This window comes from Eleutherodactylus coqui, chromosome 9 (assembly GCF_035609145.1).
Source record: "Eleutherodactylus coqui strain aEleCoq1 chromosome 9, aEleCoq1.hap1, whole genome shotgun sequence".
Lineage (NCBI taxonomy): Eukaryota > Metazoa > Chordata > Amphibia > Anura > Eleutherodactylidae > Eleutherodactylus > Eleutherodactylus coqui.
The window spans coordinates 63,569,674-63,594,240 of record NC_089845.1 but is presented as its reverse complement, the minus strand read 5'-3'; the positions used below and the strand labels follow the sequence as shown (position 1 = coordinate 63,594,240).

The 24,567-nt window shown below is 43.6% G+C and overlaps 1 protein-coding gene across 5 annotated transcripts in view; it reads left to right on the top strand.

Annotated features, from left to right (window-relative positions):
• Positions 1-24,567, top strand: part of ZNF236 (zinc finger protein 236) — a 150,865-nt gene that overhangs the window by 17,592 nt on the left and 108,706 nt on the right. For 4 of the 5 annotated variants that reach the window (XR_010786710.1, XR_010786712.1, XR_010786711.1 and 1 more), the window contains exons 6-11: positions 7,980-8,152; positions 9,239-9,385; positions 13,306-13,377; positions 18,521-18,727; positions 18,947-19,160; positions 22,216-22,494. Coding sequence is in view for 2 of the 5 variants with exons in the window: in XM_066579477.1 (XP_066435574.1) it covers positions 7,980-8,152; positions 9,239-9,385; positions 13,306-13,377; positions 18,521-18,727; positions 18,947-19,160; positions 22,216-22,494 (1,092 nt within the window). In the remaining 3 variants the exon portion in view is untranslated. The remainder of the gene's footprint in view (positions 1-7,979; positions 8,153-9,238; positions 9,386-13,305; positions 13,378-18,520; positions 18,728-18,946; positions 19,161-22,215; positions 22,495-24,567) is intronic. The other variant, XM_066579479.1, reaches the window with a different exon arrangement.

The window sequence follows — 24,567 nt, the reverse complement described above, 5'->3', positions numbered from 1 at the left end:
CAGGTACCCTGGCACACATGGCTGACTTCATGTTAGGATGCTTTTCTCGTGACCCTCGCGTTACACGCATTCTGGCCACTACGGATTACTGGGTGTACACACTGCTCGACCCACGGTATAAGGAGAACTTTTCCACTCATACCCGAAGAGGAAAGGGGTTCGAGAGTGATGCTATACCACAGGACCCTGGCGGACAAACTGATGATAAAATTCCCATCCGACAGCGCTAGTGGCCGAAGGCGCAGTTCCGAGGGCCAGGTAGCAGGGGAGGCGCAGAGATCAGGTAGCATGTACAGCACAGGCAGGGGAACACTCTCTAAGGCCTTTGACAGCTTTCTCGCTCCCCAGCAAGACTGTGTCACGGCTCCCCAGTCAAGGCTCAGTCGGCGGGAGCACTGTAAAAGGATGGTGAGGGAGTACATAGCCGATCGCACGACCGTCCTCCGTGACGCCTCTGCCACCTACAACTACTGGGTGTCGAAGCTGGACACGTGGCCTGAACTCGCGCTGTATGCCCTGGAGGTGCTTGCTTGTCCTGCGGCTAGCGTCTTGTCGGAGAGGGTGTTTAGTGCGGCTGGGGGAATCATCACAGATAAGCGTAGCCGCTTGTCAACCGACAGTGCCGACAGGCTAACACTCATCAAGATGAACAAAGCCTGGATTTCCCCAGACTTCTCTTCTCCACCAGCGGACAGCAGCGATACCTAAACAATACGTAGGCTGCACCTGCGGATGGAAGCTACGTTCTCTATCACCATCAAAAACGTGGACCTTTTTAGCTTCATCAATCTGTGTATAATATTCCTCCTCCTCCTCCTGCTCCTCCTCCTGAAACCTCACGTAATCACGCTGAACGGGCAATTTTTCTTAGGCCCACAAGGCTCAGTCATATAATTTTTGTAAACAATTTTTATACGTTTCAATGCTCATTAAAGCGTTGAAACTTTCACCTCAACCAATTTTTATTTTAACTGGGCTGCCTCCAGGCCTAGTTACAAATTAAGCCACATTAACCAAAGCGATTAATGGGTTTCACCTGCCCTCTTGGTTGGGCATGGGCAATTTTTCTGAGGTACATTAGTACTGTTGGTACACCAATTTTTTGGGGCCCTCGCCTACAGTGTAATCCAATTAATTTTTTGCCCACCTGCATTACAGCTGACGTTACATCGGCTGTGCTGGGCACTGCAATGGGATATATTTATGTACCGCCGGTGGGTTCCAGGGAGCCACCCATGCCGTGGGTCCACACGGAGTTGTAACTACATGTCTCCACTTCTAAAGAACCCCAGTCTGACTGGGGCATGCAATGTGGGCCGAAGCCCACCTGCATTTAATCTGACGTTAGCTCTGCTGTCCAGGGCACTGCAATGGGATACATTTATGTACAGCGGGTGGGTTCCAGGGAGCCACCCATGCTGTGGGTGCACACGGAATTCCCATTGCGGAGTTGGGGATTCCCAGTTGTACCTGCCTGTGACTATTTATAAAAAAACGCGGTCTGACTGGGGCATGCAGACACCTTGACAGAATGAATAGTGTGTGGCACATAGGTTCCCCATTGCTATGCCCACGTGTGCAGCTCCTGATGGCGGTGGCACAGGATTCTATTTCTCATTGCTTCTGTACAGCATTGTGGGCTATCGCCCCGCCCCTTTTAAAGAGGGTCGCTGCCTAGCCGTGCCAACCCTCTGCAGTGTGTGCCTGCGGTTCCTCCTCATGGCAGACGCACTTCTAAATAGACATGAGTGTGGCGTGGCATGAGGGCAGCTGAAGGCTGCGCAGGGACAATTTGGTGTGTGCTGTGGACACTGGGTCATGCAGGGGGGGGGTTGGGCAGCATGTAACCCAGGAGAAGTGGCAGCGGAGTGTCATGCAGGCAGTGATTGTGCTTTGTTGGAGGTAGTGTGGTGCTTAGCTATGGTATGCATTGCTAATGAGGGCTTTTCAGAAGTAAAAGTTGTTGGGAGGGGGGGGGGGGGGGGCCCACTCTTGCCGCTATTGTGGCTTAATAGTGGGACCTGTGAACTTGAGATGCAGCCCAACATGTAGCCCCTCGCCTGCCCTATCCGTTGCTGTGTCGTTCCCATCACTTTCTTGAATTGCCCAGATTTTCACACATGAAAACCTTAGCGAGCATCGGCGATATACAAAAATGCTCGGGTCGCCCATTGACTTCAATGGGGTTCGTTACTCGAAACGAACCCTCGAGCATCGCGAAAATTTCGTCCCGAGTAACGAGCACCCGAGCATTTTGGTGCTCGCTCATCTCTAGTAGTTATCAGTCTGTATGTAATAAACATAGACATCCACGTTTATGAAAATAATACGTTTCATCTTGTATGAATCATGGAATTAAAAAAGTACTTAAATGTACTTTAAAAAGTACAAAATAACGCAAAAACACCTAATGCACCGTATTACTGATGTATTGCATTACTGTGCTGGTCCTCTAGAACTCGCCTCATTCTCCATGGAGGTTCAGATAGAATCATTGCCTGTATGTTAATACATCCGCATGGAGACCTCTGTAAACCTATCCAGTCCCTAGAATGCTGTCTACTAACAGTCCCCTTGTACTACCCCTACAGTCCCTGACACCAGCATTTAAGGATTAGGAAGCCTCCGCACTTTTACAATATAGCTCTCCATATTAGATGAAACGTTTTTTTTTAGCCTGAATCACTAGTTGTAATATATTACTGGAGCTTTCTCTGCTTGTATATATGGCATCTGTCCCCGTGTAATGTATGGTCACTACATAGTTGTGTCACTTATGGCCATAAAGGCTTGGCACCATGCAAGATTACTGTGACATCATATGGCATGCGGATAGGTCTCAGATGACAATGTCACAGACCTAGGATCAGTGATTGAGAATCGCATGATTCTCTACTATGACGTCACCAGCTTGTTCGCTCGTCCCGTGTAAACGCGCCATAAGTTTATAATTAACGGAGTGACTTTTGAAGTCTTCATACAGCCTGCTATTCTGTACACAATGATTACATTCCTTAAAGCTTACTTAGCTGCTTGTTGCTAAATGATTGCTATGATAGGAAATGTTATATTGCAGTCCAGCCCATCAGTCTGCCATTCTGCAGCAGCTTATTGTTTTGCCATTTTCTCATGCTGGATATTTGTAAAGTTGTAATTTGGCCACTAGAGGTCGCCCTTCACCGACAAAAAATCACTGCCTTCTCTGCTCCTCCAGAGTTAGGTTCTCAGCCCTCTAAGTAGTCTCTTGGTCTCAGATGTTTCTGCACACCACACACTGACCTGTCATCTCCATAACATATGGATGTTACAAGCCATTGAATGTTAGAAGAAACTTTTGTCCATATAGAATTTTTTTGTCTTGATCTATGAAAGCAGAAATGGCGCATCCTGTACAGAAAGCAGTAGTATCCTGTTAGTATTTTTTTAAGGCTGGCTTCACATGGGCAGAAGTGTATTTATGTACGCATTTGCACGATGGGCGTTACGTTTTTTTACGCAGCCGAAATGTGTGCACAAAAAAACGCACCGAACTCAATAAATTCTGCGGGTCTGTCAGATTTGATGGCCTTTTAATTTTCATTCCATAACGGTGCAGAAGAACAAAAGTATTCTGATCTAGCGATCAGTGGGAGTCTCAGCAGCAGGACCTCCTACCAATCAAAACTTTTGGCATGTCTCTCCGACTTGGCAAAGGTTTCTGAAAAGTGTAGTTACTCTTTAGGCATTTCATTCTCCACTGTAGAGATGGCTCTTACTACTGTAAGGCTCTTTGTCTGCCTTTGGTCACATGTGACCGACACCAGTGGTGCACAAAGGACTCCACCGACTGGCTTATAATAGGGTGCGTTGTATTCTTCCAAGATGTCCGTCTAAATCCTGCATCACAGATGTCCGCAGGTCTAATATCGTATGTTATGGTGAGGCACACGCTCTGCTAGTATAGTATGTGCAGGTCCAAAACTGCTATTCTTTATTTATCATTGAGCCTTGTCCGGTCATTCAAAGGGTTGTCTTATTGAACCCAAAGCAGCCACACTGCTGATCTGCCTATCACTGCAGGCCCAGCGCCGCCTATCACTGCACTGATCTGCCTATCACTGCAGCCCCAGCACCACCTATCACTGCAGGCCCAGCGCCGCCTATCACGGCACTGATCCGTCTATCACTCCAGGCCCAGCGCGGCCTATCACTGCACTGATCCGCCTATCACTGCAGGCCCAGCGCCGCCTATCACTGCACTGATCCGCCTATCACTGCAGGCCCAGCGCCGCCTATCACTGCGCTGATCCGCCTATCACTGCAGGCCCAGCACCGCCTATCACTGCACTGATCCGCCTATCACTGCAGGCCCTGCGCCGCCTATCACTGCACTGATCCGCCTATCACTGCAGGCCCAGCGCCGCCTATCACTGCACTGATCCGCCTATCACTGCAGGCCCAGCGCCGCCTATCACTGCACTGATCCGCCTATCACTGCAGGCCCAGCGCCACCTATCACTGCACTGATCCGTCTATCACTCCAGGTCCAGCGCCAACCTCATATTTCCCCTGTAGCAGTAGTACAATATATGAAGTAGAAATAGTCCGCTCCGCCTGGCTAGCGCGCAGAACTCCATGCCACCAAGAACCAATATCATAATGAGTAGATGCCAGCACCGACACATAGTCTTCTCCTTTATTAGATACTAGCAGTAAGGCTGGGTTCCCACATATTGGAAATCCCGTGGAATGTCTGCAGCGAGACTGCACGCAAGATTTCCGCAGCGAAAAGGCTGCTTCAAAACCGGTGCAGGTTTGAAGCGGCTTTTCCACCTGTATTCCTCTACGGGAATCGCTCCCCATATAGAGAGAAGAGAGCCCGCAGCTGAAACAGTGATACAATTGATATGTCGCAGATTTGAGTTCCGCGTCTCATGCCTGTATTCGCGCGGCTTGTCCACAGCATGTGGACGAGATTTTTGCAAATCTTGTCCACTTTGTTGCTTAGTCTCGGGCTTAAGAATGCATGCGGAATCTCAGTGCGGAAAGGCCGCACGAAAATTCTGCAGCAGTTCCGCCCCGTGCGAACCCAAAAAAAAGTACAACCGGCTCTAGTAAATTGGTGAGAACATAAAAACATACATCGGTATGAGTAAACACAATCTAAAATCCAAAAAGCTTCTCAGTTTAGTCACGTTCGTTTCCAGTTACCAACTCTAATGGAATTGAAAGTTTAACGAGCCATCGAAAGGAAAAACCTTCTAGTAGTATAAGATAGTGTTGGCAATAGTGACCACGGCTGGGGATCGACCAACCTAACATCTAGAGTAGGAGCCCCAGGGACACCCTGATGGGACATATGGACAGGGGTTGGCGATGGCACAACATTGGGGTGAACAGGCTGAACTGGATGGACATGTCTTTTTTCGACCTTACATACTATGTTACTAATATTTTTTAAATGTTTCCCTAAACTTTCTGCAGCACAAAAAAACACAATTCCTGTAGTATATAAGTGCAGTGTGCCAAAAGACTGACATTTGCAGAAGTGATGTCCTGTAAGTGGCTGGTAGTTTCCTTCTAAGAGATTAGGAGAGATTTTAGAAAAGGATGAATGTATTTCTATGCCTCCCTTATAATACATGTACCTAATAAAAGGCCTTCAGACAGCTCAAGGTTTTATCGTATAGTAATCAAATTGACCTTCATTTGAGGTTTTTTTTTAAATTTTTTGCAAAAGTCTCTATGATCAGAAAATATATAAAACAATGGGAAAAAAAAAAATATATATATACACAGCTGTAAAATATGAAAATATAGCCCGCTTCTATGAAAATGTGCAAAGTGACTGTACGTAGCCTGAGAAATGTGCCGCAGGATTGTACATGCTGTACAAAATTTGGGATATTCTCACATTATGTTCAGTTTAACCCCATAAGGACCAAGCACAGTAAATTTATGGCGCTTGGTCCTGGGCTTAATCCCAGACGATAGTAAAAATATGGCGGGGGGGATTAAAGCTCCTACAATCTAGCAGGAAGGATCCTCGGCTGTTAGCCACAGCTGTTATAACCTCGTCTACCTTTTCTTTTACAGGCTACATATTCCTCAATGAGCGCTGTCTAGTGAAGAGCGACAGCGGTAGAGCTGCAAGGTCCTACCCTGATTAGCTCTGCCAGTGACTACTGTCACTACAGGGGAGGTTTTACCTTGTAACTTGGGCTCTTATGGCTGCCGCAGCTACAGTTGGAAAGTATGACATAAATAAAAAAAAAAAGACCATGTGAATGACCCCCAGAGGTTTTGTATGACCTCATGGGGGATGTAGATCGTAAAAGAAAACGTTACAATAATAAGTAAAAATAAATATAATATATATATCGCCATAGGCACCATGTAATCTAAGACTATACATATTATATATCAAAGCGTCCGAAACAAAATGACGTTCCCGTACTTTATTTTAGCATAAATATACTAATTTTAAAAATAACAATAAATTTAAAACCATTTTTGTTTTCCTTTTTACCCCTAATAAAACTGAAAAAAAAGGTCAGGGAAAATAAGATGGCAATAAAATAGCCCTATATGCCACAGAAAAAAGTTATACGCAGCAAAAATAATTCTGGTAACTGAAGAAAAAAAATAGGGCAGTAAAACCACCATATGGGTAAAATCCCTAAAAAGTGTCTGGTCCCCTAGGACTGAAACACCCTGGTCATTAAGGGGTAAAATACTGAACAGCTTCAGGTGTCTGATTTAAGAAAAGAGGGAATGTAGGGTTTTTTCACCACTTTTTATCTGTTTAAGGACCCTTACCACATGGCTGTAGGTGTTTTTATGTGCGCCCGCCGGTGTCGTAAAACCTTGTGAATGGGCACACAAATCTAATGTTTGTGCGTCCGTTCAGACGGCCCGGCGCGTATACGTTGAGGCCGCAATGCCGTTGGGCAGGGAGAGACAGCTTAGCTCTGCTAAGATTTCTCCCCCTTGTCGGCTTACCTGCCCTTTCCTCCCCTCCATTTGTGTGCAATGGGAGGAGACTGATCCTAGCTCCGCCCCATGCCGTTTTCCAGTGCAAACAACCGTAGGGGAGGAGAGATGGGAGAGAGAGTTTAGCATTCACGCTGCTAAACTTCCTCCCTTCTCTGGCTGCTGTCATTGGCTCTCGTAGGAGTCTATGCAGCAGCCATGGAATTCCGGGCAGAAAGATAGTTCTAGGACTATCTTTGCTGCCTGGAGTAAAAATGCCCAGCGCTATATTGGCTCATCTCCTAACTGCCTGTCACACTATGGAGATCTCCTCTGTATATTGCAGTCATTTCCATGCAGTGCAGCCTCCTGTCTGATACTTATCTTGATGCAGAAATCTCTACTTTCACATAAGTTCCATGATACCTGAGCACAGCATTAGCAAGAGGCTATCCCATTTCTGCCTGTTGGAGGGCCAGTTTAATTATCATTACTTTCTATAGTCTACTAAATGGGCTACAGACCATAAATATACAGTCAGGAGCTGTGGTCTCTTCTATTACAATTGTGTGACAGTAGCTGTGCGATTACACTCAATAACTGTGATAGGAGTGCCTGTGTAACCCTCTAGGCAGTTTCTGTAGAAGGGTCTATATAACAGCATTACAGGCTGAGAAAGTGACTAGAAACTGAACACCTAACAACAAGTAAATCTGAGATCACATGACCATCGGAGGAGAAACAGGCCAGACGTCTCAGATAGAAAGGAATAACTAACTGACTTGTATATTGGGGGTGAGCAATATAGTAAATGAAGAATGTGGTCCTTTATGTGCTGATAATGTCTGTACAATGCTGGGGAATATGTATACACTATGAACATAAATAAAATAAATGAGTACATGACCTATACTGTGTATGTAAGTGCTGGAATCCTGTTCAAAGATGAATGTACATTTAATGCAGTCTGTATGTTTTAATTCTATTGTTTTCTATAGATTTCCATTGACTATTCTTTCTTTCTTCAGGTGAAAGACCCTTCAAATGTAACTTGTGTGGGAAAGCTTTTAACCAAAAGGGGGCGCTGGCCACACACATGGTGAAGCACACGGGGGAGAAGCCTCATGCTTGTGCGTTTTGTCCAGCTGCTTTTTCTCAGAAAGGCAATCTTCAATCTCACATCCAGCGGGTTCACTCAGAGGTAAATACACCACTATCTCCTTACTATTTTCAGGCTGTGATCTGACACAAGTGGCAGCAGGAAATTGTAGCCATAATGATGTGTGAATGGCAAAGCATTCTTCATCCTGCAGCCGTACGCCACTGCAGCATTCAAGTCCTTATGGCATCTGTTATGCCACTGCCAACCGGTATGCTGCTCTGCACTGGAGAGGGGCAAACAACCTGACACAGCCTGTCTGTAGATGGATGTCTCTTCCGTTCGCTTTGGTGTATATCCTTAATCATGTCATCAAGGTCTGTTCAAAGGTCGGACAGGTGCTGCTGTGGAGGATCTTTTCCATCCCCTATTTGCATACTTTTTTTCCCCAGGGAGCACTGCATGTTCTATATGAGACCCATCAACGTGGCACTCTCCTCAAGGAGAAACTTTATCCCCCCCCCCAGGCTATTGATATATATTTTACAGGCAATGTTTGAAACAAGTCATTCTATAGAGAGTCTAGCGAATCTATAGAATGCCCAAAATGGGACGTCAAAGTATGAATATTTCCTAACATTGTATGAAATGCCAAAAGGTGAACCCGTAAAGTATAAAATACTTCCGACTGCAGTGGACTCGCCAACCTTTTCCTTACACCAAAAGATAGGATTCCATCCTTTGCACCATCATCCCTTTCCAGTGTCCTACAATCCAATCCTCCTCCAAGGTGTGCTACTATAGTCCCGCAGTCAGTCACAGAGCCGGCTGTCTCACTCCTCCACTGCGCTCACACTGACCGTCAGCCTGGACTCCAGGTACTGCATCGCCTGTAGGCTACAGCAAGGCTGCACAGGTCTTCCATGTATCAGTGTGATGGTGTCGGGATGTGGGTTCTCTTTTGTCTCTCCTCACTCGGTGCCCTATGTGCTTCTGGCCCTTCTGCCATTACAATTTACAACTTGCTGAGTATTCGTCAAGCGTAGCACACAGTACACGAGGGCAGAACTTGGCACATGGTCCGTAAAATGTGCGCTATTTCCTTCTACAAAAATAATGTTAGCACAAACACACTTTTTATACATGTATCCAAATGACTTGATATTTTGTGTCTCTTTCATATTTTAGGTAAAGAATGGGGTTACCTACCACTGCACAGATTGTAGCTGTGTGTTCAAGAGCCTGGGCAGCCTCAACACTCATATTAGTAAAATGCATGTGCTGGGGTCCCAGGCTGCTCCTTCTTCCACCGGACCAACTTCACATGTGACTATGGTAAATCGATGTTTTCAAATAGTTCTTCTTCATAAGTATTGACTAGAGATGAGCGAGTATACTTGCTAAGGCACATTACTCGAGCGAGTAGTGCCTTAGCCGAGTATCTCCCCGCTCCTCTCTAAAGATTCGGGGAGCGGCAGGGGAGAGCGGGGAGGAACGGAGGGGAGATCTCTCCCTCGCTCCCCTCCGCAACTCAACTGTCACCCGCGCCGGCCCCTGACTCTTTAGAGACGAGCGGGGAGATACTCGGCTAAGGCACTACTCGCTCGAGTAATGTGCCTTAGCGAGTATACTCGCTGATCTCTAGTACTGACTTATGCACAGGATGTATATATATAAGTTTATAACTCCCTTTAAAGGGGTTTTCTTACTTTTTTCTATTGATGACCTAGGATCCCCGCCATTCAGTTGATTCCTGGCACCGCTGTCACTATAGATAGCTCAGAGCCCTGGGTTGGTATTACATTGAATTCAATGAGAGCTGTGCCTGCAGTACCAACTTTGGCCACTGCGCTAAGGTCAGCGCTGTCAGCTTTCTACGCTTCCCATAGTGACAGCAGCTCTTGGAATTAGCTGAATGGCAGAACCCTGTGGATCATCTGTTGATGAACTGTCCGGAGAATAGGTCATCCATAGAAAAAAGTGCAAAAACTGCCTAGAGCCTTTTCTGAGGTTCTGCACAAGGTAAGCAAGCCATGGAAACCTATGATGTGGTGTCACTACGCAACAGCTTTATATACCTGTTTGTAAAAAGGCAGACGATATGGAGGCTGCAGCTAAAGCTGCTGATTGACCAGACGAATAACTGATATGAAAATTGAGAGCTTTGAGATGACATCTGACACATTTAAAGGTTGCTGTCACCTCTTCAAGTTAATGGGGTTCATCCCTGGAATAAAATTATGGGATTGTGGGGAAACAAACAATGCATAACCAAGGTTGACTGATGGGATAAAAGCCATAAATGATTGAGCTTTATGATAAAACAATTAGACAGGTTCTCCATCCCGTCACACCGAGCTTTCCAAAAATTCCAATAATTTAATTGAAGAGTGATACACCTGTTAACTCCTTAGTGACCGGCCTATCAGGTTTTTTGTCCTATTTTGCCAGGCTATGTATGAAGGGAGAGAGCATGACAATCTCCCTCCATACATCGGGGCTGCTGTCTATTTCTTACAGCCGACACCCGGCGGCAACAGCTCCGATAAGCTGCGAGGCTCATCAGAGCTGTTAACCCTTTAAATGCCACTGCCAATTCTGAGATTGCAGGTGCCATGGCAGCCGGGGGCCTTCTGAAAGGCCTCAGGGGTGTCGTGGGAAAAATGCTTATCAAGCCATGCCGTGGGGTGGCTTGAAAGACTGTCTGCCTGATTGCAGTATGATTTAATGCTATTGCATTACATCATATTACAGAAGCAATCAAAGCATCGCAAGTTGTTGTCCCTTATGGGGACTAAAAAGAAATTAAAAATAAGATCAATAAAGTTTTTTACTAATTATAAAAAAACTAATAATAAATAATAAAAGTTTGCTATATTTATAATTAAAGAATCTAAATAATAAAACAAAAATACATATTTGGTATCTCTGCGTCCATAAAAGTCCGATCTATCAAAGTAACACATTATTTACCCCACAGGATGAACGTCCTAAAAAAAAAATAATAAAAATTTAACGCCAGCTATGCGCTTTTCTGAAAAGTCATATGTCTTAAAAAAAATGGTATCAACGCAAAATACAGGATGTCCCGCAAAGAATGAGCCCTCGCACAACTATGTCGACAGAAGATTAATAAAGCTAATGCGTGCAGAAGATGGTGGCAGAAAATAATTTTAAAAAATTATCTTTGAAAAAAATAAAACTAGTACAGCAAAAAAAAACCAAAACTTCTGTATATACTCGAGTATAAGCCGAGTTTTTCAGCACATTTTTATGCTGAAAAAGCCCCCCTTAGCTCATACTTGAGTGAGGTTAAAAAAAGAAAAAACAGCTATAATCACCTCCCAGCCGGCGTCTGTGTCCCCGGCTTGATGCTCTCCCCAGCGGTGTGGCAAGCTGTTAGAGAATTCTCCCCACTGTCATCTCCCTGCTCGGCTATGAATTCCCCTGCTGTCAGCGGTGTGTAAGTAAGCAATGTGATTGGATCGAGCGCCCACCAATCACAGCCGACACTCGATCATTCACAGCCATTCAGTGAATGACATCACTGAATGGCTGTGATTGGTTTATTGAGTGCCGGCTGTGATTGGCTGGCGCTTGATCCACTCCCAGCGCTGACGGCGGAGGAATTCAAAGGCGGTAGGAAGCTGACAGTGGGGAAGTTTTCAAGCAGTTTGCCGCACCGCCGAGGAGGGCCTCGCGCTAGGGACACAGATGCCGGCTGGAAGGGGAGTATTGCGTTGTTTTTTTTAACCTAGTATATACTTGAGTTTAGCTAGGCTTATACATGAGTCAATAAGTTTTACCAGTTTTTTGTGGTAAAACCTATTGACTAGGCTTATACTCGGGTTGGCTAATACTCAAGTATATACGGTATGTAAGTTTGATATCGTACTGACCCATAGAATTAAGTTATCATGTCATTTTTGTTGCTGCTTGTGCGCTGTAGAAACAAGATGCACCGAAAGATGGCGGAATTTCATTTTTTCCTCATTTCTTTACAATTTAAATTTCTTAAAAGTTTTCCAGTACATTATATGGTACATTAAATAGTACCATTGAAAAATACAACTCGGCTCGCAAAAACAAGCCCTCATACAGCGACGTCGATGAAAAAAATTATGGAGTTATTATTTTTTTAAAAGGGGGGAGGAAAAAGTGAAAACGGAAAAACAAAAAAAAAATCTCAGATACTAAGGGGTTAAGTTACCTCTATATAAAACCGTCTTGACACGGGTGGAGACGTATTTGCACTCTCATGAGTGCTGTGTTTTTGCAGAAAGAATATTGCTTTAAATTGCAGTAAAAAGTGCTACATCGCGTAAAAATACAACAGACAGTGCTTGAAAATTGCGTTGTTGGAAACACCACATTTGATCGCAGGTCTGCGAGGCCCCTTTGAAATCAATGGCAGCATTGTACTGAGATTAGTGCGGTACTCGGGACGCCAAGCTAGTCGCGATAAAAAGCGGCCGGCGTGAGAGCAACCTAATAAGGTGACTTCCAGAACTCCTTGCAGAATACAATTGTCTTTTACTAGTCTATTTTCACCCACAGCTGTATTTACCGCCCTCCAGACTTCAGAGCTGAAATCTTCCAGTTTTTCCCTGCTGGTTCAAGTGAGGAACACTTTTCTAGCCATTCTGCTATTTGGCTACTAAATAAGAGACTTTATTATGAGACTCCTTTCTATTAACTCCTTAAGGGAATATTTGAAATCTGTGATTTCATTTAAAGTGTTACTGTTCTTTCTAAAAACCCTAGACATGTCATAAGGGCATATCAAAAGTTTTGATCTGCCTGCTGAAACCATCACTGAAAGCCAGAATGAGCCAGCTAAAGCACTTGTCCGAGAACTGTTACTGCTCATTATCTGAAGGCGGACCCATAGACTTTCTGTGGAGACCGTCTTCAGCTAGCGAGCAGTGACAGTGCTCGGACACGTCCTTAAGTTGACTTGTCCTAGCAATTGGGGGGGTCTCAGCAGCTGAAACCCAGCGATCAAAACTTTTGATGTGTCATACAAGTATGTCAAAAGTGTTTAGAAAATACAGTTATGCTTCAAGTAATAATAAACTTCTTTTTTTATGACCCTCCTATGCCGAAGTAGGGGGCTCTGTAATAAAGTATTGCCTAATTGACCAGAGTGGTCCACGATGTATTTTTCAGTATTAGCTTTATGTAGCTTTTTCACTGCCCTAGAATTATAGAATCTAGTTAGATTAATATTAGTTGGTTAATATCTCTCTTTTAAGGATACATCACAGCCTTCTGCAATATCTGATACGAATCTTCTGCAGCAATCTCCTGATGAAAAATGGAAAAACGTAAGTACTATAAATTATAGTTGTCACTCTTTTGCCTATTTTATGCATTATCGACCGATTGCATCAAAAGCGTGTTTTATAAATTTCAGGCTTTGCATTTTACAAAGTCTGAAGAAAAAGTTCTGGGCTGATTAGTTTTACTGCTATTAGAATCAATCACTTGCTTCTTCAGTTCTTCCTAGGAGTAGTCCTATCCACTCGCAATCATGCAAACGAATGAAATTAAATAGTTCTTTATCAAGGTTCTATGTAGTTTAATTTCATGGTAACTTCCTTCTCACTACTTCTATTTAATACCTAACAATGTGTTACTAGACAATGTATCGCTTGGAAACTGAGATTCTGAAAATGTGCACATTTAATAAAAAAATATTACCGCCTTTCCCCGATAATAAGACACTGTTTTATATTAATCTTTGCCCAAAAAAGGGCACAGTGTCTTATTTTTTGGAGGGGGGCCTTATACTCAACTGGTCCGCGGCGTCCCGATGCCTCCCGATGGTCTTTGGCGGCGCTGCGGTAAACTACATCCTCCTCGTCTCTCAGCTGAGCTTCTTCCTGGTGACGGGACTTTGAATACCCCGCCTCCAGCAAAGCAAGCGCTGTGATTGGCTAATCGAACGCCAGCAGCCAATCACAGCCGGCGCTTGATGAGCTAATCACAGCCATTCAGTGATGTTGTTTACTGAATGGCTGTGATTCGCTCATCGAGCACCGGCTGTGATTGGCTAATCGAGTGCCAGCAGCCAATCGCAGCGCTCGCTTTGCTGGAGGTGGGGTATTCAAAGCCCCGTCACCAGCAGAATAGGTCAATAGGCTGAGACTTCATTTTTTATACAACCTCATGGGCCAAGGACAGAATAAAAAGGAGGGGACTCATTAATTTCTATGAGAGAGTGATGTGAGCCTATTATTAGGAAGCTTAATTGAAAACTGCAAGATATTAGGATTTGTTTTTAAAAATTACAGCAACATGGGAAATTAAAAAAAGATTTCAAAAACTTGAGTCCCTTTAAGGGTACATACCATACATTTGGACTGTAGGCTGCCCTATCACTACATTCTATATCACTATGCAAAGTTTTGTTCTACAGGATATATTGCCATATTTGTTACTTCTGTCAGTTATTACTCGCTGAGAACCTAATTCTAAAGTGACAATCAACAGAATAGCAGGTTCAGTGATGCCCAAAGTTAAAATCTAGACAGGTGGAATAAGATAGGCTGCTGCTAGACATTTCTGGTAGATCCTTCTTTCTCTTGATGACAGATTCGAAGGCGCTGTGGAGCAACACAATATATTTTAGATTGTCTTCCGAAATTGACATTTGTCTAATGTTTCTACTCATCTTTTTTTCTTAACTCCCAAAATTAGTCATTTACTCAGTTATCCCAGAGCCGGTGACCACCTACTCGCTGTGACACACATGGCTCCCTGGTTCAGTGGTTGGGACTAGAACAGAAATGCACAGAGAGTGGGTTGTCAGAGGGCACAGTCACTGGCTGTGAGATCAAATCCTTGGGTAGGTGGTTGTGGGCACAAATGAGATGGGGTATGCAGAGCCGTGTAGAAAAAGTAGAAGACAAAGTGCGCCTTTGACCACCGGTACCCTCCACACCCAATATACCGTATTTTTTGCTTTATAGGACGAACCCGAAGATGAGACGTACCTAGGTTTTAGAGGACGAAAATAGGAAAAAAATATTTTGGACTCACCCAAGGACTTTAGATGACAGTGTAGGGAATAGTACGGTGCGACTTGTTTCCTTTCTCTTCTCTGTAATGGTGGTACTCATGGTACAGAGGGAGGAAGCTGATTGGTGGAGGCGGGGGAGAAGCAGCAGATCCTGCCGGCACTCACCACCAATCAGTGGACATACTGGCAGAAGTGCAGAGGAGAGAAAAAACTGCTCTCCTCCCCAGCTATGGATGTGCGATCCTGCAATACTGATAGCCAGCTTGAATTTCGTCATGTTTGCTCTATAAGACACACTGATTCCCCCCACCCCTCACACACACACACACACTTTGGGGGAAAAAACAGTGCTTCTCATAGAGTGAAAAATATGATAATTAAGGCATGCAGAGGAGTAATGTCTGCTGTGACGGGACTGCGGTGGCTTTCTGTTTTACATGCCCAGACCTATAGTCCTCACAGCAATGTTCTTGGTTTTATGTTGGGTAACTGATGAAAAATAATTCACCTAAAACCAGAATAGAGCCCTGCTGCTTTTGAAAGTAAAGTTTTGTGATCTTTAACTACACTAAATTGCTTGTTGCTGAGCTGTGCTCCTGAATCACTGTGTCTAAGGCAGATTGCTTATTAGCAGAAAAGCAGAATAAAGCAGGAACAGTGTAATGGGAACAGAACTTGGCAGTTTAAATAACACTTTAGACGGCTGTTAAAATCAGAATAAGTGGAGGCAGCTTATCTTCTAATTGTAAGAATTGGTAATATGTGAAGATTTTGAAGCCAGCAACAATGGCAGATCTAAAGTTTGGTTGGAAATTTATTATGGGAATAGATGTCACGGAGGCCAAGAATATGCAAATAAGGGAGATGGAACAATACCTCTGCAGCACCACCTATTGGAAGGCAGTATTCCTGCAAGTCAATGTAAGACTCTTTATACAAGCCTTGTAACAATGACTGGGAATTGAAAACCAAGCCAAAATGCCATAAACAGACAGCTGTTTTGGGGTTTTTACCCCTCACCAGTGTGCAGTAGGTTTCTGGTGAAATGACTTTCATAGTGCAAAAACATGTCTACTGCATGATATGCTTTTTGTGGCATCCGGTTGCATTGAAAAACTTGGTAAAAATGCTTTTTAATACAAGTAAAATAGGATACCAACATATACCAGCCTGAATAAACACTCTTGGCGTAACCTAAAGCCCTTATGTGCACAACCGGGTCGGATTCCGACTGTGAAATTTCTCCACAGAATCAGACCCGGCGCCCCCCAGAGACCCTATGACTCGCTGGCACTGGACTGTGACGCAGATTCCCGCGATACTTCTGCAGTACTCACAGCGGAAGTATCATGGGACGGACAACTTCCATTGACTGCAATGGAAGCCATCTGTGCGATTCTCCGCACACAATAGAACATGCTGCGATTCTCCCCCACAAGCCGAAAATCGCAGTTGATTTCCGCTCGTGGGCAGGGAAGAATTGTTTAACACAGCATGTCTATGGACGGACATTGCTGCGGAATTCACAGCGGGTGTCTGACTGCGAATTCCGCAGCGATAATCCATCCGTGGGGATTTGGCCATAGAATATGGGCCCATTAGATGTTTGCTAACATAGAGCCTGAATGTGTTATGAACAGAGACTCAGTGGTGCAGGGGGTAAAAGCAAACAACACATCCTGCAAATCGGAACAGTGAGGCTTGTCATGGCTTCTGCCTCATTCTAGAAGGAAAATATATTTTTATTAACATTTTTAGCTACAGTACTTTCAAATTGTGTTCTGCAGTGTCTGTGGGGGGTATACAGGACTGTGCAAAAGTTTTAGGCAGGTGTGGGAAAAAATGCAACAAAGTAAGAATGCTTTCAAAAATAGAAGCTTTATTTTGTCAATTAACAAAATGCAAAGTGAATGAAGAAGAGAGAAATCTAAATCAAATCACTATTAAGAGTGACCACCCTTTTGCCTGCTTTGAAATCTTCGCCTGGTAGAGACCTTGCTGATGAAGTATATATGCCTATTTTTTCTTGTTGCTGTTCCCCGTCTTTCTTGCCTGTGACATTAAAGGTGCATTCAGACGACCGTATATGGGTTCGGTTTTCACGCCCAGCCGATATACGTTGTCTCTCTCTGCAGGGGGGGAGCCTGGAAGAGCCAGGAGCAGTGCTCTGAGCTCCCGCCCCCTCTCTGCCTCCTCTCCGCCCCTCTGCACTATTTGCAGTGGGGAGAGGCGGGGTGGGGGCGGGGCTAATTATCAGAACTTAGCCCTGCCCTGTCCCGCCTCCGTTCATTGCAAATAGTGCAGAGGGGTGGAGAGGAGGCAGAGAGGGGGGTCGGGAGCTCAGTTCCTGCTCCTGGCTCTTCCATCCCCCCCCCCCCCCCCCTGCAGATGAGGACACCTTATATCGGCTCGGCGTGAAAACCGAGCCGATATACGGTTGTCTGAATCCACCCTAAAACTGTCTTCCAGAGCCTCACCTTTGTGGCAGAATTTGGTTGTTCCTCGCCCAGTTTTAAGGCTCTTTCATAGCTGTTTCTATTCAAATTAATGACATATGAAAATGCTGATCCTTATCACCTGTTTGGTATAATTGGTTAATCAAGCACCTGCCTATAATCCAGCAAAATCCATGACCTTGTGCAAGTGTGCCTACAAGAATTGATGCGGTTTCAAATAAAGAGGGTGGTCACACCAAATATTGATGTCATTTTAGATTTCTCTTTTATTCATTCCGTTTATATTTTATCAATTGACAAAAATAAACTACTAACACTTCTATTTTTGAAAGTCTTTTTACTTTGCAGCATTTTTTCCAAACTCGCCTAAAACTTTTGCACAGTACTGTACGTTAGGAAAGTTTACCTTCCATTGGGCGAATGGTGGATTTTAGGGTATTCTTCACCTTTGCACATGACTCCTACTCACTTCTTTGAAACATGTCTTGATACGATCAGCCACTTTCCATTTCTGCTAGGTTCTCAAGATCAGCAGCTGAAACTCTTAACATTTGAACAACCGCTTAAGGAATGATGATGCAATCTGTCTACTGTGATAGTTGTTTCTTCTAGTCTCCTCCATGTATAAAGTTTAAACCTAGTCGACAGAATCAAATTGGAAGCAAATTACTCCTTTCTAGCACAGTTGGTGGAACATGGAACTGCCTTATTTTCAGCCTGACAAAGAAGGATGAAATGTAATTCGAAAGACAAAAAGTTGCGCTGAGAATATTTAAAACTAATCTAGAAAGGAAATTGGCATGGCGGTCTAGCCAAGTGGGGAAATAGAACAAGCCTGGCAATCTATCATTTCCCATCTATTACTTCATGGAACTAGGTTCATTCACAAGGCGTTAATTGTGGCTTGTTGTGTATATCTACTAATATTTTTCTTTGTCTTTTTTTCCGACAAAACGCGAGTCGCCTAAATTAGTGATATTTTTTTTCCAGCAGTCAGTAGTTTTTCGCCCTGTGCCAGCTCAGTCAGACACAGCAAGCGTCTCCGCTTCTGGGCAACAAGGACAGCAGCCGGTTGTGACAGACGTTATTGAGCAGATTTTAGAGTTGGCTGAGCCTGTGTCTATAGAAAACCATCAGAATCAACAATCGGGACAACCACTGAACATTGCAGTGGGGATTAATCGAGATATTTTACAGGTGCGTATAAAAGACCGAAGTGGTGTTCTCTATCAGAATCGAAATCTAGTGAGCGCCAGACAAATATAGGTACTTTCCTGTAATCTTAGATTCTCTCACAACACCTTTTTTAACATTGAAATTTAGTAGAAGAGTTTTGGCAAAGTTAACGATGTGCCTTTATGATGGGGGAGAATTGACTGACCACAGAACTTTCTCTTTTTGATACTGTCATGTTAGCAAGCTTTAGAAAACAGTGGGCTATCGTCAATCCCAGTTACTCCACTTCCTAGTGATCCCAGTCAAGGAAAGACAACCATTCAGGAAATGGAGTGTATATCAAGTCAGCAGATGGACTGCCACGACCAAGGGCCTGCCATAGAGGCCGAAGGTCAGGAGAAAATCGACAAGCCTGAAAAGAGAATATTTAAGAAGAAATCTGCATTTGCACAAGGTAAAGTATTGACTGATCTCGGTCTTAGTAGGTTGTCTATTGAATCACTGGATTGTAATGTAGTAACGGGTTCACACTTGAGCAATTACTGTCCTTTTAGAATGTAATGAATTAAATGTCCAAGATTGTACTTGTCTGCAGCATCTGAACATTTGTTCTCTTTAATTCGCTTTTCTGGAGCCTGGAGAGTCAAAATTGGTCTAGCTGCCTCAATTAGTTTTTGGAAACCCACAGCTTTCATTAGGCTGACACCATACATACCATTTTTGATACAGTCTGGGGTGCAGTTTTTCATGCTGTGTTTTTTTGTTTGTTTTTATAAACTAAAATCAGAAGTGGGTTCAGCAAGAAGATGTTTAAGTCCTTCATTTGCTTTACATTCCTTTTAAATTCACTCTTGGCTTTGGCTCATAAACCACCACAAAGACTAAAGTGTAAACTTACTTACCTGAAATTTTCATTTCTTTGAGTCCATAGGCAGCACAGATACAAATAATGTAAGTACCCTAGGTATAATCAACCAGAAACAGGTTAATAAGCAATAATTAACTTGAGAATCCTATTTCAATGTATTCAAAATCGCAAAACAGCGCACTCACCTCTAAGATGTTTGTTTCCAAAATGCTCCGTTCTCCCGGTATTGATTCCTCTGTCTTTTGGTTGTTTACTGCTCGTTGCCATGGAAACAGACCACCTCTTCTATGGAAAGAAATAGCAGAGAACAATGGTAGCTGGTGGCCGAGCCAAAAGCTAGTGAGCATGCACTCCTGAGTTCCCAGCCATCAGGCTTAGATAAGAGAAGTGCACAAGCCGCCGACTTTCTTTCCATAGAAGAGGTGGTCGGTTTTCCTGGCAACAACCAAAGGACAGAGGAATCAATATCTGCAAAATGGAGCATTTTGGAAATAAACACCTTTTTGGTCAGTACATTGTTTTGCGATTTCGAATACATTGAAAAAGGATTTCCAAGATATGCCCCTTTTAATTGTCAATTAGCATACTCCAAAAAACGTTTGGGCCCAGAGACACATTGTTAAATTATTAAAGGGTGGGAAAGCTAGGCTGCTTACGGACTCCAGAAAATGCAAATTTACACTTTCCTTATCATCCTACGGCAGTACAGGTACGAATGGGATTTGATCAACCGTAACCTATACCTGGGTGCAATAGATGCCATTTCTAGCACTCTTTTGCCAAAGATGGAACCCTCTGCTGCCAATTTGTCCAATCTGTAGGAATGATAGAGTTTGGCGTGATTACCACGTGGCGCACTCTGCAAATCGGATCCAATGGAATATGCCTCCTTTCAGTCCAAGATATTGCTGTAGTCCATGTGGAATGAAATCTGATATTCAGTGGAGATGGTTGACCTGCAGCCTCATAGCATCTTTTATTTGTTGCTTTGACCCATCTTGCCAGTGTAGCCTTACTTGCTTTCCGCTCATTAGTAGGACCTTGATATTGTAAAAAAAAAAGACCTCTGAATTTCTACATGAATGGGTTCTGGAAATGTAGATTGGCACCTCTTCTAACATGCAGAGTGTGCCACTTTTGCCGATTCTCGTGTTGTGGATCCAGAAGAAAAACGGACAGGTAAATCTCTTGGTTGATATTGGCCTGAGAAATAACCATGGGCATAAACCCTGCATGGTGCATAGTATGAGGCAAACCCCCATAAGGTATCTTGTATGATGGGGAACGTAATTCACTAATACGCCTGGTAGAGCCTAGTAGATGTAATAGCCACCTAGAGAAAATTAAAATACAATGTGTCTCTCTCTCAGCCCAACCTTTATTGGAGCATGCTAAATGATAATGAAGCTAATTATTGCTTATTAACCTGTCTCTGTTTGATTGTACCTAGGGGACTTAACCCATTTATATCTGTGCTTCTGTAGAATGATTAGGAAATGTGTGATTCCAGCTTTAAAGGAGTTTTCTAGGACTCGGCAATTCCAGTCAATTTACTGAAACCGCGTACCCCGAGCATTGAGTTATACGAGAAAGAATGCAGCTTGTGAAGCTTTCTCACTGTATAATGGAAATGTTGTGAAACTTTCTTCTTCTTCTCTATAAGGCTGAATACACATATACCAGTTTGCAACTGGACCTTCCATCATTACATGCTTTTTAACACTTAGGGCCCTGTTACCCAGAACGATTTATTATTCAGATTCTCTCTGGATCGTGCAAAACTGAATAATCGTTCAGTATAAACTCTGCCAGTGACTGATCGACAAATGAGGCGTAAAAGTCAAACCATGGGCAGCCAGTGTAAACAGGCAGTTGTATATCTATGATCTACTGCCTGTTTACTGAGAATGGAGGCGGAGCGGGTTGGAGATTGCTTCCGACCGACCGCCTCCTTTCACAGGAGTGATAATCGCCGGAATTGTCAGCCAGTGTAAACAGGCAGTTGTATATCTATGAACTACTACCTGTTTACTGTGAATGGAGGCAGGTGGCTGGAAGCGATCTCCATCCCGCTCCGCCTCTGTTCACAGGAGTGATATTCGCCGGAATGATTGTAGAGTGCTTTAAGCATAGGACAATCGTCCCATGTAAAAAAAAAAAAAAAATCCTTTAGCCTGTATCTCCTCCTTGAAGGAGTTGTACCAAGATTGACTTTTAGCACCTATTCACAGGGGTTGAACCACAATTGCAGGTTATTCCTATCAACCGGATAGGTGATAACTCGCTGATCAGTGGGGGTCTAACTAGTGAGGCCCTCACAGATCACGAGAACAGGGGTCCTATGTCCTCTCTGAACCCCTTGAAATGAGGAGGAGGCTGTATGGAGCGCTGGTTGCCCCCCATTCACAATGACAGGCGAGCGGGACGCGAGACTCCTGTTCTCGAGATTGGTGGGCGTCCCAGCGATGAGCCCCTCATTGATCAGCAAGTTTTCCCCTTATCCTATGGATAGGGAATAACTTGCAATTGTGGTACAACCCCTTTAGTTTGAATTAGTGACTATTGTTGAGTCTCATTCTTTTGACTGATACATAGACTTCTCTGACAAATTTGTAATTAACCTCTTTTCAACAATAATTAGTTTCAGGTTCTGTTCGAGAGGAAAGTGGAGTCCGATGGCATGTTTGTACATACTGTGAAAAAGAATTTAAGAAGCCCAGTGACTTGGTGCGACACATTCGAATACACACTCATGAGAAGCCATTTAAGTGTATGCAGTGCTTTAGGGCATTTGCTGTGAAGAGCACCCTCACTGCTCATATAAAGACTCACACGGGCATTAAGGCTTTTAAGTGTGAATTCTGCATGAAGTGCTTTTCTACCTCCGGAAGTTTAAAGGTTCACATCCGTCTGCACACTGGTAAGTGGCCAACCGCTTATGTTTTTTCTGACCCTTTTCACTGCAGCCATTTCTCTTTTTTTTCTTTGGCGGCATAGGAGCTTAATCTGTTTGCGAGCCGAGCTTTATTTGTTAATGTAACTATTTAATGTATCGTGTAACATACTGGGAGTCGCATGAAAAAGTTATCTGTAGGGTGAAATTGGAAATAAAACCACAATTCTGCCATTTTCGGGGTGGGGTGGGGGGGGGGGGGGCTTATTTTTTATGGCATTAAAAATAATTTTTATGCTGTATTTCAGTACAATTACACCAAAACACAATTTGCATAGTTTTTGATCAGTGTTACTACTTAAAAAAAGAAATTGCTTTGTGTCACCATATTCAGAGGCTTATAACTTTAACAGATGGATCTGTGTAAAGCTTCTCCTTGCATGGCGAACAGTCAGTATTAGTACCATTTTTCAGTACGATAGAGTTTTTGATAAAAATGCATTTGAGAACCAATTTTTTTTTTAACCCCTTCCCGCTCCAGGACGTACATTTACGTCCTGGAGCATCGGGGTATGTATGCGGAGAGGTTGCGGGGCGACCTCTCTGTATACAGTGCGGGCGTCAGCTGTTTACTACAGCTGACACCCGCGTATTAACCCTTTAAATGACAGCGGCATTTAAAGCCCCCGAATGCTGTTCTTCGGAGGTCCCGTGCAGATGTCATGGCTGTTGGGGGCCTTCTAAAAAGGCCCCAGGGCTGCCTTGAGAGACTGCCTATCAAGCCATCCCCGTGGGGTGGCTTGATAGGCTGCCTGTCAGAATGCAGTATGATGTAATGCTATAGCATTACGTCATACTGCAGAAGTGATCAAAGTATCTCATATTGTAGTCTCCCAGGGGGACTTAAAAGTAAAGTTGAAAAAAGTTTTTTTAATTGTAAAAAAAAAAAAAAATGTAAAAGTTTTTAAATCACCCCCCCCTTCGCCATATTTATAATTAAAAAGTCTAAATAATAAAATAAAAATACATATTTGGTATCACCACGTCCGTAAAAGTCCAATCTATCAAAGTAGCACATTATTTACCCCACGCGGTGAACGTCGATCGAAAAAAAAAAAAAACGCCAGAAATGCACTTTTTCAGTCACCCGGTCTCCCAGAAAAAACGCAATAAAAAGTGATCAAAAAGTCGTACGTATTCCGAATTGGTACTAATGGAAACTACAGGACATCCCGCAAAAAATGAGCCCTCGCTCAACTACGTCGACGGAAAAATAAAGTTATTGTGCGCACAAGATGACCGCAGAAAATAATTGAAAAAAATTAAATGTCTTTGAAAAAAAAGAGTAGTACAGTAAAAAAAAAAAACTATACAAGTTTGGTATCGTAGTAAGCGTACTGACCCATAGAATAAAGTTATTTTGTCATTTTTGTTGCAGTTTGTGCGCCATAGAAACAAGACGCACTGAAAGATGGAGGAATGTTTTTTTGTTTTTGTTTTTTTTTCATTTTACTCCACTTAGAATTTTTAAAAGTTTTTCAGTACATTATATGGTACATTAAATAGCACCATTGAAAAATACAACTCATCCTCCAAAAAACAAGCCCTCATACAGCGACGTCGATGGATAAATAAAGAAGTTATGATTTTTGTAAGGGGGAAGGAAAAAACGAAAATGGAAAAAAAAGGGCCGCGTAATGAAGGGGTTAAATGGGGATCCCATGTGGAATATATAACGTGTAAGACACTGAAGGGGTTAATAATGGACGGTCAGTATGTTCCACCTCGATTCAGATGTTACGCACAGTGGATATAAAGGGAGTTCGTGTCTCACTGCATGACACGAGGAAAAACCAGGATCTCCAGCAAGAGTAGTTGCTGTAGATGTTTTAAAACATGTTTGGCCTGTTTTTTTTGGAATGGATGGCAGGCTTGGTAGTGAGGCTGTCCATTCCACCCTCTCCACTCCAGGTCTTATTAGGGGAAGGCAAGCTCCCCAGGTGTAGAGGCTGGGTACTTAACCCAGTCCATAAAGTCTGCAGCTATGCAGACAGGGATGATGCCGGTCGCTGCTGGTCTCATGAGACATCTTATCCCTAC